The 15,600-nt window shown below is 42.9% G+C and overlaps 1 protein-coding gene across 2 annotated transcripts in view; it reads right to left on the reverse strand.

Moving 5' to 3' along the window:
- MELK (maternal embryonic leucine zipper kinase) overlaps positions 1-15,600 on the reverse strand; it is a 102,675-nt gene that overhangs the window by 37,849 nt on the left and 49,226 nt on the right. For both annotated transcript variants that reach the window (XM_073591757.1, XM_073591749.1), the window contains exon 7: positions 14,095-14,187. In XM_073591757.1, the coding sequence (XP_073447858.1) occupies positions 14,095-14,187 (93 nt within the window). The remainder of the gene's footprint in view (positions 1-14,094; positions 14,188-15,600) is intronic.

Genomic DNA, 15,600 nt, shown 5'->3' on the forward strand with positions numbered 1-15,600 from the left:
CGGGCATAATCTCCCCCCCAAGCCCCACCCACAGATGTCAGAAGTGGGCATTCAAAGAGACCTCAGGCCGCAATTTGCCAGTCAGGCCCCAAACAAACACAGGCAAACAGCGCTGAGTCACCAGTTCCTGCTGAAACTAGACACTTCATCTCTCCAGCAACCCTCACTTACACCCCCATCTCTCAGGTAAAAGGTCAGGAATTCCCTGCTCCCTCCCCAGCGTCTACAGAATCTTTATTGTGTCACACTATGAAAGACTAATTTCTCCCCAGCAGGGCCTACCTTAGCCTGTCCACCTGAGGCCTTCTCTCCTGGATTACCAGGTGCAGACACTGCTTTCCCATCTGCGGATCTATTATGCAAAATGACTGATTTACTGGACAGGGGACTATCCAATACTGCTGCAAAAATTATGGGGGACATTAAATCAGATTTTCAAAATTTGGGAGCCTGAATGGATGCCATGGAGCAGAAACTGGACATCACGGTCTCAAGGACCAATCAGAACTCTGACCACATCCAAGCATTACAGGACCAGCTCGATACAACTCTTTCCACAATAGATGACCACGAGAATAGGTGCAGAAGATATAAATTTTAGGGTCATGGGTCTCCCTGCAAAAAAAGTCACTGACATCCCAACAGCAATCCAGGATTTCATGAAGAACCTAAATCTGGGCATTTCCAAACATCACCTTGAACTGGACAGATCCCACAGAGCCCTTGGCACCCCTAGGAAGGACAGATCCCCTAGGGATGTCAAGCAAGCCCCATTTTTACTCCACAAAAGAGGAAGGCATGCGACCATCTCGAGCCAAATCCCAGGTGATGTGCTAGGGTCATCAAAACCAAATATTTGCAGACCTTTCTCTCACGACTATAAAAGAAGATCCCTCAAACCCCTCCTGAATGTTCTTTCCCAAAAGGAAATTACATTAGTGGGGATTCCCATTTGCTGTAAAATTCACTTTTAAGGGCAAAACATACACCTTCAAAACCCTTCTGAACCTTAAGCTAATCACACAAGAAACGGCGGATTGGATGGATTTTACCAACTCAGCGACTGGGACCTCTAAACATTCTCTCCCCGCCAGCCCAGTTTCCCCAGTTTGGAACAAAGCCAAGAGCAAGAAAACTGACACAAGGCCTCCTAATTGAAGGTTATCAGGGCCTCATAGCCCTACCCACTACCACATTTATATGACCCCTTCAACCCTCATTTCATTTGGGGCTCAACCCGTAGTTGGAGCTCCTACCCTCCACGAACTTCACGCTCCCGACATTGGCATCGGACACTCCGACCATGGATCTATATCCTTTGCTCACTAAACGACGTTCCAGCGTGATGGCCTCATTCTTGTTTTGCTTCGGTAGTAAAAAGTTGGATCCTCAATTCCTCATCCCATTGCAGTTTCAGGAACTTTTCCCCTCTTTAGTCCATCCAGGGGACTCGAAGTTCCTTCAGCCACCATACAGATTGCAGAATGGGTCTGCCCGTGAGTGTATACTAGGATACAGACCATTTCACAAAGAAAAGAAGGATAAGGTTGAATCAAAATCGACTACGTTACCCCTGGCCCGTACATTAATAGGGGACTTGGAGATCCCCTGAAATGGGGGGAGTTTGTCCCAAGCTAAGATCCTTCTGGTCAGGAGGCCACCGATCCAATGCCCTTTTCAGCAGCATTCCATCTTAAGCATCTCTAGGACCTCCTCTCCCCCACTTTCTCCAGGGCGGGAGAAGTTGTCCAACATGATCCCGGGGGTTTTAACACTCCACCACTCTTCACATTAATGTTGAGTTTTAATTGGAAGCCGCAGTCCGAGACGGCCTACATGTGCCTTCTCCTACCCCATAGTCACGGGTAATCGTTATTGTGGGATAGATCGCCAGTCCTCCCTTCGAGGCTGGCGCATTATGTTATTTAGGTTGACTGACACGTACAGTGGGGAGAACAGGTATTTGATACATGGCCGATTTCGCAGGTTTTCCTACTTCCAAAGCATGTAGAGGTGTGTCATTTTTATCATAAGTACTCAACTGTGATAGACAGAATCTAAAACAAAAATCTAGAAAATCACATTGTATGATTTTTAAGTAATTAATTTGCATTTTAATGCATGACATAAGTATTTGATACGTCAGAAAAATAGAACTTAAATATTTGGTACAGAAACCTGTGTTTGCAATTACAGAGATCATACGTTTCCTGTCGTTCGACCAGGTTTGCACACACTGCAGCAGGGATTTTGGCACACTTCTCCATTCAGACCTTGTCCAGATCCTTCAGGTTTCGGGGCTGTCGCTGGGCAATACAGACTTTCAGCTTCCTCCAAAGATTTTCTATTGGGTTCAAGACTGGAGACTGGCTAGGCCACTCCAAGACCTCAAGATGCTTCTTACGGAGCTACTCCTTAGTTGCCTGGCTGTGTTTCGGGTCGTTACGCTGGGAGATGCAGCCATGACCCATCTTCAATGCTCTTACCGAGGGAAGGAGGTTGTTGGCCAAGATCTCTTGATACATGGCCCCATCCATCCTCCCCTCAAAACGGTTACAGTCATTCTGTCCCCTTTGCAGAAAAGTAGCCCCAAAGAATGATGTTTCCACCTCCATGCTTCACAGTTGGGATGGTGTTCTTGGGGTTGTACTCATCCTCCTTCCTCCAAACACGGCGAGTGGAGTTTAGACCAAAAAGCTCTATTTTTGTCTCATCAGGCCACATGACCTTCTCTCATTCCTCCTCTGGATCATCCATTGGCAAACTTCAGACAGGCCTGGACATGCACTGGCTTGAGAAGGGGGACCTTGTGTGCGCTGCAGGATTTTAATCCATGACGGCGTAGTGGGTTACTAATGGTTTTCTTTGAGACTGTGGTCCCCAGCTTTCTTCAGGTCATTGACCAGGTTCTCCCGTATAGTTTTGGGCTGATCCCCCACCTTCCTCATGATCACTGATGCCCCACGAGGTGAGAGCTTCCATGGAGCCCCAGACCGAGGGAGATTGACCGTCATCTTGACCTTCTTCCATTTTCTAATAATTGCGCCAACAGTTGTTCCCTTCTCACCAAGCTGCTTGCCTATTGTCCTGTATCCCACCCCGGCCTTTTGCAGGTCTACAATTTTATCCCCGATTTCCTTACACAGCTCTCTGGTCTTGGCCATTGTGGAGAGGTTGGAGTCTGTTTGAGTGTGTGAACAGGTGTCTTTTATACAGGTAACGAGTTCAAACAGGTGCAGTTAATACAAGTAACAAGTGGAGAACAGGAGGGCTTCTTAAAGAAAAAATAACAGGTCTCCGAGAGCTGGATTTCTTACTGGTTGGTAGGTGATCAAATACTTATGTCATGCAATAAAATGCAAATTCTTTTTTTTTTTTTTTTGTAAATCATACAATGCGATTTTCTGGATATTTGGTTTAGATTCCATCTCACAGTTGAAGAGTACCTATGATAAAAATTACAGACCTCTACATGCTTTGCAAGTAGGAAAACATGCAAAAAATCGGCAGTGTATCAAATACTTGTTCTCCACACTGTATCTGTTAACCCAAGAAGGTCCTCTCTACAGACCTTACTCTTCTCCATTGGTTTCTCCTCTCTTTCTAGCCCTAATTCTTTTCTGTCTCCTAGCCAATCTCCTGGAATGGAATTCTTTACCATCCTCACCCTGGAGCGACCCCTTTTTAGTGGCTCGACCAGCCTCAATCCGAAGAAAATGACAAAGGGTAAGTGACGGTGGCTCCCTTAGCATTCCACCTCTGATTCACCATGGCTGACCCACATACCACATCTCCACTTCTCAGGATTTCCTCAATACCCAGGGACTAAATTCCTCAATTAAGCGGAGAAAAGTCTTTGACAGCTATCGCTCTCGTAAGCTGGACATTGTTTTGCTCCAAGAGACCCAGTTCCCCGTTCGGTACAGTCCCAGATTCCTGCACACCAACTACTCTACTCTCTACCTAGCAAACGCAGAGGACAAAACTAGGGGGGTAGCTATTCTCTTCTCTAAAAAATCATTTTGCCTGGCGGTTAGATCTCAGGGACCCAGAGGGGAGGTTTATCCTGGTCAAGGGCACGATCAAGGGCCACCTATACGCTTCAATTTTGTATTACGCTCCCAATAAAAGGGAAAGTTAATTTCTTTCAATCTTTCTTCAAAACGTTACTCCAACATCTAGGAGGGGACGATGATATTCGGCGGGGATTCCAAAGTAGCTTTCGACCAAGGGTTGGATAAGTCCAAATCCCTCTCAGCCCGACTCACTCGCCCAACGAAGACCAGCCTTAGGATACCCAAACTTTGACACTCATACGATCTAGTCGACGCTTGGAGGGAACTTAACCATGGCAAACGTGATTATACCCATTTTTCAATCCCCCACCAATCATGTCAGAATTGACCATATTCTGCTGTTCCCCCATCCTTATCCCTTCCGCCTCCATATTTGATACCCCTCTTTCAGCCAAAAGACCCCTTTCACACTGGCGTGTATATGAATCAATTGTAAGCGACCCAATTCAAATACAAATTATTGCGAAGGTCCTTAAGGAATATTTTGTGCTAAAATAATGTAGATAACATCTCCCGGAGTCTTTATGGGCAGCTCATAAAGTAACAATAAGGGGCAAAATTATTCAGCTAGCAACCCAACTCAAAAGGGAGCTTAAATCCACTGTTGCAAACCTCGAGCAGGCATTTTCAACATGGGAAAAAAAAAAAAAAAAAAAAAAAAAAGGGAGCATAAGAAACACCCAACAAAGGAATGCTAAATCACATTTAGATAAGGCCAGTCTAGAGCTTAATTCAGCCCTTACGGCTAAAGCAGAAAAACAGATCCGCTGGAGTGGAGCCAAGTTCTATGCCCAGAAAGACCATATAGGCGCTATGTTAGCTTCCAAACTTTCTCCCCGATTTAGATCTCACACCATTCCCAAAATCAGAGTCCCGGGATGCCCCCACCCCCACCAATCCAAACAAGATACTTGAGGCGTTCCATGAGTTCTACTCCAAGATTTACAGCTCTGAATCCAGGGACATTGGACCAAGGTTCTCATACTTCATGAAGGACCTCCCTTTACCACACCTCTCCCCTACTCATAGAAAAATTGCTAGAAGCCCCCTTTACAGTCAAGGACATTCTTGAGGTCATTAACCTCCCTGGCGGTATGATTATTTCGGATTTTAGGTGCTGAAAGCGGTACCATTATTTTGCATGGAAATTTGGCGTTTTATATTGTAGGTCTGTAAATCTTAACAATAACACACTTAAATCTGTCCAAACCAGAGTCTAGTAGATATCCCGGGTATGATAAAGTTTGAAACACAAAAACATAAATTATAATATAATAAATAAAAATAAATAATTAAAAAAAAAAAAAAAAAATAGTAATAAAATAAATTTCCCCACAATTCACTATCGCTCAATTCTGCAAGTGTTCTAATTTACTATCGCTGTTTTCTAGCTGGTCTAAAGCCACTTTTGACGTAAAGGGACACTTTTTGGTTGCTATGGACAATCTCCAGTTTCCAGGCAGAAAGAACAGTGTATATCATGTAAAATTGCATGCAGGGCATGGGACAAAGCACTGGGGACAAAAGGGATGTGAAATCATTTCATACAGTACTGTAATCTGTAAGATTACAGTACTGTATGTGTTATGCTTTTTACATTTTTTTTAATTTGCCGCCAGGCTCCGCCCCCGTGCGTCGCGCCGCTCGCAGGGAACGGAGCCTGGCACGGAGAGGCTTCGGAGGAGGACGGAGCCCTTGGACACTGCGGGTGACATCGCAGGATCCCGGGGACAAGGTAAGTAACGCCGCCCCGGGATCCTGCAATGTAATCCCGAGTGTGGCTCGGGGTTACCGCTAATGGTACTGAATTTTAACCCCGAGCCACACTCGGGAAAACCGCCAGGGAGGTTAAGGACCTAAAAAAGGGGTCCGCTCCAGGCCCCGATTGTCTATGTTCCATATTAGAAGGCCTTTGCAGAAACCTTAGCCCCAATTCTTCAACAACAAAACTAAAGGCAACCCCCTAGACCCTGCATTAAACATAGCCTATATCATGGTGCTCCCCAAACCAGACAAAAATCCAGAAAAAGTTGGCACTTATAGACCCATATCCCTCATTAACAATGACCTGAAGATACTCAAAGATTTTAGGCAACCATCTAGCCTCTTTCATAGGTCGCTACATTCATAAGGATGAGATGGGATTCATCCCAGGCAGACAGGGCCCAGACCAGACGGGCCATAGATGTAATCTCCATTCTTCAACCTAACTGGGATAAGGGTCCTAAACAGAAAGGAATGAAACCGTCGACTTACACAAGGCAATTGATTCCGTTGAGTGGCCATACACACTCACTATTTGAACACTGGGGTTTCAGCCAATTATTTATGGGTATACTTCATGCTCTACATTCCTCCCCAAAAGTAATGGTCTGTATCCACGGCCATTACTCAGCTCCTTTAACTATCTCCAGGGGAACTAGACAGGGATGCCCACTCTCCCCCCTGATTTTTGCGATTGCAATTGAATTCCTTGCGGCGGCCATTCGACACAACCCAAATATAAAAAAGGAGAAGAAACTCGCCCTGCCACACTCCTCCAATCTCAGCGCTATGTAAAAACAAGTAAGAAAACACTCAGGAAATAGATACTATTAGACATAAAAATGATGTAAAAAAAATATAGATAGATAGAAGTGAGGTTTCCCTCAGCAGCCACTTAAGGTTGTGCATACAGACTAGATGTAAAAATTAAAACTCAAATTGAGTAACAATTAAAACATCAAAGTGGCACTCCCATCAGTCAACTAATATAAAACTGACAGGCTAGTACAGGGTTACTACTGTGTACGTAAAGATTTAAAAGCGAACAAAATGAAATAGGAGTCTCTAGTGGATATTTAAGGTATAAACAGCAGATAGTTGATGAGTGCACCGTCCAAACACTTTTCCACCGTGTGCTCCACACACCCGCAAGGGGTTCACACTCACCAGAACCCGGAGGTTATCAGGCCCCAATCAACATCCTATGGTCCGTTTGCTCTAGATAACCTCATAGGGTAGCTCCAAAACCATCTCCGAAATCCACATGCATGTAAGAGAGACTCCAAATAGTCTAATTCTGTTTTAAAATTTATTCGCAAACTCAAGTATATAAAAAAAATTAAATAATGCATAATGCAGTGACAATCCAACAGTGGTCATGTAGCTCAAGGTCTGTTACTAAAAGAGCTTACATTGTCCGCTTTCCCTGGGATTGAGAGGCCGGGGTATAATCCAAGGTAGATTGTATTGCTCTTAGCATCCAACACTTCCTCCTTCCCGTTTACTTCCCTGGGTCTTGGAAAGCACAGCGTCGTGACGTAATTTCTGGTCACCGTGAGTTCATTCCTGACGCGTTTCGTCATCACGACTTTATCAAAGGGCGTGGACTCACGGCGCAGCGTCCTGGTATTTATCTATGAGGCAAGCGATTGGAATTAACCAATAAACCGCCTACAAGGCTATCTGTTAAAGGTGCACAGCAAGGACCGTTTGGCAAATTAGTTACTGCCAGTAACTAATGGTCATAGTCTCATGTAGTGCTCATAGTCTAAAGCAACCGACATTAAGCTACAGACCATTATAATCTTAACAAATATCTCATAGTTAATATACAAAAAATAATGAAAATCATTAAAAAAAAAAATCATTTAATCACAGCAATTCTATTAAAACTATGAGCTATCACTAGTTCATATAAAACTTTTCACATCCTGTCCTTTCCATAAAATCTCAGAAGCTGATTAATCCTTAGGTCTCTAAAATTGATTACCTATAGGCAAGGGAATTCATGCTATTATAAAAACTTTTACACAGGAATAGTATATAGGTAAGAAAATAAAAATCATAAGCCCTGTCATTATCATATCTATATATTATAAAAATATATTATTATAATAAAATGGGTGTATTACTAGTGGTTGGAGTTAGAAACACCCTATTCCACTCCTAAACGGCTAATAAAAGAAGCTCAACAAAACCATAAAGAAAACCCAAATGTACTATAGTATTACAGAATAGGCCTGAAAAATTACAATAGGGGTGAATTAAATTTAAATAAAAAAACGAGCCCTTTCTGTAACATAAAGGGAACAGAATTTTTAATTGAACCATATTAACTGGGTGTAGACCTGGATAGACAAGAAAATAGATCCTACAGAGGTGAACCTCCAAACATAAAATAATTGTCGTCTTGACAGATACCATTATATAAACTCATTCCATAGTCACAAATGGACCCAATTACTAATACAGCAGTTTAAATCCAGTTCTATATTTAAACCTTTCGGGCTAAGTGTGTGTCAGGAAGATCCACAGTGTTTCTCTTTTAGAGAGTTCCCATACAATATTACACCCCCTCCAAGATAGCTTAATGTGATCAATTCCCCAAAAAGTGAGTCCAGATGGATCTTGGTCATGGTGTTCATATTTTTTATATATTAACTAACTATGGGATATTTGTTAAAATAGTAATGGTCTGTAGCTCATTGTCGGTTGCTTTAGACGAGGGGTCTCAAACTGGTGGCGCTCCAGCTGTTACGAAACTACAAGTCCCATGAGGCACTGCAAGGCTGACAGTTACAAGCATGACTCCCCCAGTCAGAGGCATGATGGGATTTGTAGTTCTGCAACAGCTGGTGGGCCACTAGTTTGAGACCCCTGCTTTAGACTATGAGCACTACATGAGACTATGACCATTAGTTACTGGCAGTAACTAATTTGCCAAACGGTCCTTGCTGTGCACCTTTAACAAGTATCGTTGTAGGCGGTTTATTGGTTAATGCTGATCGCTTGCCTCATAGATAAATACCAGGACGCTGCGCCGTGAGGCCACGCCCTTTGATAAAGTCGTGATGACAAAACATGTCAGGGCGTGACCTCACGGTGACCGGAAATTACATTACGACGCTGTGCGTTCCAAGACCCAGGGAAGTAAACAGGAAGGCGGAAGTGTTGGATGCTGAAATCAATACGATCTACACCGGATTATACCCCGGCCTCTCAATCCCAGGGAAAGCGGACAATGTAAGCTCTTTTAGTAACCGACCTTGAGCTACATGACCACTGTTGGATTGTCACTGCGTTATGCATTATTGGATTTTTTTTATATACTTGAGTTTGTGAATAAATTTTAAAAATGGAATTAGACTATTTGGAGTCTCTCTTACATGCATGTGGATTTCGGAGATGGTTTTAGAGCTACCCTATGAGAATATCTAGAGCAAACGGACCATAGGATGTTGATTGGGGCCTGATAACCTCCGGGTTCTGGTGAGTGTGAACCCCTTGCAGGTGTGTGGAGCACACGGTGGAAAAGTGTTTGGTGGACGGTGCACTCATCAACTATCTGTTTATACCTTAAATATCCACTAGAGACTCCTATTTCATTCCTATTTTGTTTTGTTCGCTTTTAAATCTTTATGTACACAGTAGTGACCCTGTACTAGCCTGTCAGTTTTAGATTAGTTGACTAATGGGAGCGCCGCTTTGATGTTTTAAATTGTCACTCGATTTGAGTTTTAATTTTTACATCTAGTCTGTATGCACAACCCAAATATACAAGGGGTTTCTTGTGGTCTTCAGACCCACATATGTGCCTTGTTTGCAGATGACATCCTCTTGTTCATCATGTCTCCCCGACTTCTCTCCCAAACCTGTGCAAAGTACTTAAAGATTTCTCAGAGATCTCTGGCCTTCTAGTTAACCATTCTTAATCTCAGGCCCTCAATATATCACTTCCCCAGAAGAGGTCCCTCCTTTACAAAATTCATTTGAGTTTGCCTGGAGTAACTCATCCATCAGATATCTGGGAATAACCCTTACAGATAAAAACTGAAAACCTATAATCAGCCAACTACCCCCCTATGTACAAAAAAACTGAATCCGACTTGAAAAACTGGTCTTGAGGGGAACTATCCTGGCTAGACAATATTCATTCAATTAAGATGACACTAATCCCTAAATTGCTGTACTTGTTTCGAGCCCTCCCCAATTGGTCAGGAAGGACCACTTAAGATCCTTCCAAAGCAAAATAATTCAATTTGTCTGGGGTGGCTCGGGCTGCAGGATTCCCCGAAAAACCTTATTCCAGCCTAAACTTAGAGAACTAGGTCTACCCAACCTTCTATTGTATTTTCAATCAGCCAGATTAGCACAGTTGTCTAGTTTATTCTAAATTTGAAAAACCAGACTGGATCCAACTAGAAAGACAGGCAGTTCCCTCCTTCACTCTGGACTTTCTCCTCCGAGTTCCCCCCAAAGATCGACCGCCAATTTTATCTTCCATCCTATCGCAGGCCCTTGCCCTATGGGACAAATTGAGACCCTCAACCTCTCTGACCTCGGATTACCACCCACTGGCGCACATTTTCCACAACCCCGACTTTCCCCCAGGTTTAGACATAAGGTCATTTAGGTGGTGGTTGGACAAGGGAATGTACCTAATTGGTCACTTCTTTAATTCCATGGGTCCTCTTTCCTTGAGTTACTGTGTGAGCACTCTGGAACTACCGAACTCCAGAACTACCGAACTACCCATTTATTAAACAAAATTTGGACCAACAAAACAAATTCTCCCCCCCCCCCCATCCCTTACAGCCTATGAATGATAGTCTGGTCAGCTAGGGGTGGAATCACTGTAATCTACCAGTCTCTTGCCAACTCGACTGATAAATCCTCTTACATGACAGCCTGGGAAGATTAACTTAAGTTACATTGGAACCTTGAAAAGTGGCAGAGGGTCCACTCCACAGCTTATGCCGTTTTTTTAAACATTTCCCTGATTGAGGCTAACCTCAAGGTAAAGTCTAGATGGTATTTAACTCCATCTAAGCTTGCAGCCATCTTCCCAACAGCGAATCCTCTATGCTTCCGAGAATGCCACCTTCGTGGTATCATGTCCCACATATGGTGGGAATGCCGACGAATAAGGACATTTTGGAAAAAAAGATATTTAACTTGATCTACAAAATCACTAACAGTCTTCTTCCTAGAACCCCAACCATCACCCTCTTAAACGACGACGTGCCAAAGACTCAAAACACACCCGTAAATTAATTCTCCATTTTGACTGGTGCCAAAATAACCATTACTAAAGCATGGAGGCAACCCAGGGTCTCCCTTGTAGCTGCCACTTGTAAATTTGGATTACGACCCAAGAAAAATTATCCAGCATATTAACAGACTCTACCTCCCAATTTGAAGCCATTTGGGAACCATGGGCACGGTTTGTCGGGATCCCCATTATTACGATCCCAAAGGCCCTCAATTCCTCTTCAACCCCTCCCAGGTGACTGGCTTCCCTGTCCCTTCCCCCCTCTATCCTATCAACTCTTCAGTAGAGTTCATCTTGTACAGACATTTGTAACCTAAATCAGTTTACTAGGTATTACAGGTTCCTTCTGGTCGGTCTTACTAAATATTACATACTCACCCCTCCTGTCACCGGGAGCGAGGGAGCTCCCCCAGGACAAAGTTTGCTCCCATCAGGGGTGCCTCCTCTCTTCTCTAGCCTTCTTCCGTTTCCCATTGGTGACAGTGAGTGTACCCAACTATGCAGTTGTTTGCTAGACTGTACCATTTTGTTTTCTTTATATCCCCTGTTCAAGATGTGTAATTTGTATACGAGTATTGTGTATACTTTATGTCTCAACTTTTTGTTCATAAAAAAAAAAAAAAAAAAATTTTTAAAAGTAACAGGTGGCTGAGAAATGAGATGTGTAATTTATGCTTGTAGAACGCCTGAAGGTGCTACTTTAATGTTGGGCCTCTGTATGGGGCCAGGCTTTGTAAAAAAAAAAAAAAAAGTCTCACATGTGGTATCGCCATACTCAGGAGTAGCAGAATGCGTTTTGGGGTGTAGTTGCAAGTATGCATATGCTATGTGAGAGACATAACCTGTTAATATGACAATTTTGTAAAAAATAAACATTTTTGCAAAGAATTGTGGGAAAAAATTACAACTTCAATAAACTCACCATGTGACTTACTAAATACCTTGGGATGTCTACTTTCCAAAAAAAGGGTCATTTGGGGGGCATTTGTACTTTCCTGGCTTGTTAGTGTCTCACGCAATGAGATAGGCCTTCAGTACATCAGGTGTGATCAATTTTCAATGATTGGCACTATAGCTTGTAGACGCTATAGCTTTCACAAATATACACTAATTAGGGTTATTTTTACTGAAGATATGTAGCCGTATAAAATTTTGGACAAAATGAGGAAAAATTACTAAAATTTGCACAATTTTATGACAGAAAAAGAAAAAGGCATTTTTTCATAAAATTTTTCGGTCTTTTTTCATTTATAGCACAAAAAATAAAAACCCACTAGTGATTAAAAACCACCAAAAGAAAGCTCTATTTGTTTGAAAAAGAGGACGCAAATTTCATTTGGGTACATTGTTGCATGACTGAGTAATTATCATTCAAAGTGTAAAGCACTGAAAGCTGAAAATTGGTCTGGGCAGGAAGGGGGTGAAAGTGCCCTGTAGGCAAGTGGTTAATGTGAACTGTCTCTGGGTGGAAACCAAGCCTGTTATATGCCAGCTAAACCCTCATTTGGATGCTTATGATAGAGAGCAATACGTGTGTTCCTAATCAAGCTCCCTGTATCTGCCCTGCTAGATAGGATTTCCCTGTGTATAACTTTTGTCCGGATTTTGGACTATTCCCCGAACTCAGCCTGCCTTTTGCCTGGACTGCTATAGGTGAAGAACACAGTATTCAACTATAGTGTCTGACCACCTTCGTTGGGGTAGACGCGCCAATGTCCCAGTTTTGGTGACGTTAAGCGAGCAAAATATATTTTTTTTAGTATGCAAGGTAGTTAAAGTCAAGAATCTGTCAGATTTATTGGTCCCTACACTATCCAAATCTAAAGAAAAAACATTGAGGGTGGATAACTACTTTAAAAACATGAGACCCTAAGACCAACATTTAAATATATCAAAATAACCAGTGCTATAAATTGAAAAAAAGAACAGCATGGTAATATACTGTAGGGTACCAAAATGAGGCCAAACTACATAGTTCATCAGGGTTCCCACCCACTTGGACAGGTCCTGAGATTTCATTACCATTTTAAACTCTAAGGCCCCTTTCATACGAGGCGGACTCCGTTTCTACGGGGTCCGCCGGCTCAGCGGGAGATCTGTCCGTTGATCTCCGCTGAGCAGGCGGATGACAGGTCCCTCTCTGCTCACTGAGTGGGGAGGGGCTTGTCAGGCGCCGCTGCTGCCTATGGAGGGATCGGATGAAAACGGACAGCCTGTCAGTTTCCATCAGATCTCACCCGATCCGATAGCGACGGACCTGGACATAGAGCCATCCGTCTGCTTTTAGCGGATCGGACTGGGTCGGATGTCAGCGGACATGTCTCCCGCTGACATCCAACGCTCCATAGACTGACAGGCGGACCTAAACGGTCCGCCGTCAAAACTGACAGGCGGACCGGAACGGTCCGATCATGTGAAAGGGGCCTTAGGCTCCATGCACAGTAGCACTTACAAGCTCAAACGCTAGAACAAAATGCTGGATCAAAAACGCTGATAACTGTTTTGTGCTGGCTTGTAGCAGCATTTTAGAAGCATTAGTGTTTTATTAGCAATTTTTACAGTACATGAAGAAAAAAAATAAATAAATAAATTGAGCCTTAAGCTCATTCACATCTCCGCGTTCTGAATCGGCGCGATATGCAATAGCGGCAAATCGCGGGGCGCCTGTCTGTTCCCCGTTTTCAATAGCACCCAATACATGGAGAAATTTGTCAGGCGACAATCGCAGGAAAAACACATGAACAGAATCGTGGGACGCCTGTCGCCCAAGAGAAATGCATGATCTTCTTTTGGACGACAGGCATCCCATAGTTTTATTTTCGCGATTTTACAATTGTCTCCCCCCCCCCCCAGATGTGAACAGAGCCTCAAGGCACAAAGCTTGAATACTGGAGGCTATTAGCGTATGGACACTGTAGATAGGGAAAATATATGAACAACCAACACAAAAAAGAAAACCAATATTAGTAATATTATTCTTACCTCCGAGCCAATATATGCTTTTCCTTGTATCAATTCAGGGGCTGCATATGCTGGACTGCCACAACAGGTCATTAGGCAATAATCCATTCCACCCTACATAAAAAAAACAAAAACATAAACATAATACACAATAAAACCCCAAATTATGTGGAAATGGTCTTCTGGCATCAGTATACCTCTTAATGCAAATTGTGACTTTCTTTAATTATTTTGACAGATCTGTAAGTGTGCACCTTGACAGGAACCCATGCTAACTAAAGGGTGGAACGAGAAGCTGGTACACTTTTCAAGGTCCATCCAGGACAATGGAAAGGAATTGGTCTTTCTTAAAGAATCAGTAGCTAAGAAACAGACGGAACCACATCCAGACAATGGAGGAAAATTTATGAGAACTGGACCCGGACAGAAAAAATAATGTCCTCGTTAAGATGAAAGGCAGAAAATACCCTTGGGTGTGGGAACGGTAAATAGGTTGTTGGGATAAAATCCCTGAAAAACTGTTCTGCCACAAAACTTGGGCAACAACACCAACACCCAAGAGGGCTCGATGAAAATTTGGGTGGTGACACCGAAAGGTTGGAGGTGAGAAACTGAGGAGAGGAGAACAAAACTTCCAGTTTGTAGCCCTTAAATATGCCAGGGATCTTCAAACTTCAGCCCTCCAGCTGTTGTGGAACTACAAGTCGCGGGAGGCACTGCAAAACACTGACATTCACAGACATGACTAGGCATTAGAGCTGCACGATTAATCATTAAAAAAATATTGTGATCGCGATTCAATCCCCCTCACGATCTCTATGCAGAATTTCACGATTCATTCATGTAACAAGTGTAGAGAGTTCTTTGCTCACACAGCTGTCAAAGTTTTTCACAACATTGTTGGCACTGGTAGAGAACTATAAACATTGTAACTTTTCGGTCTTAGATCAAAGGAATGAACTTCAGTCAGCAATTGAGGGAAGTTTAACCACTTAAAGACAGAACCTTTTTCTGACACCTGTTTCTTGCAAAGTTAAATTCAGTATTTTTTGCTAGAAAGTTACTTGGAACCCCCAAAGACGTACATACATTAGCAGAGACCCTAGGGCAGTGATGGCAAACCTTGGCACCCCAGATGTTTTGGAGCTACATTTCCCATGATGCTCAACTACACTGCAGAGTGCATGAGCATCATGGGAAATATAGTTCCAAAACATCTGGGGTGCGAAGATTCGCCATCACTGCCCTGGGGAATAAAATGGCGATTGTTGCAATATTTTATGTCACACTGTATTTGTGCAGCAGTCTTTCATACGCAATTTTTTGGGAAAGGAAAAAATACACTTCGATGAAAAAAAAAAAAAAAAAAAACTAAAACAGTAAAGTTGGCCCAATTTTTTTTGTATAATGTGAAAGATGAGGTTACGCAGAGAGAATCGTGAGAGAATCGATCTTTAGTCTAAGCAAAAAAAAAATGCGATTCTCATTTTAGCCAGAATCGTGCAGCTCTACTAGGCATGATGGGCA

Source organism: Aquarana catesbeiana, linkage group LG01, assembly GCF_042186555.1.
Source record: "Aquarana catesbeiana isolate 2022-GZ linkage group LG01, ASM4218655v1, whole genome shotgun sequence".
NCBI lineage: Eukaryota > Metazoa > Chordata > Amphibia > Anura > Ranidae > Aquarana > Aquarana catesbeiana.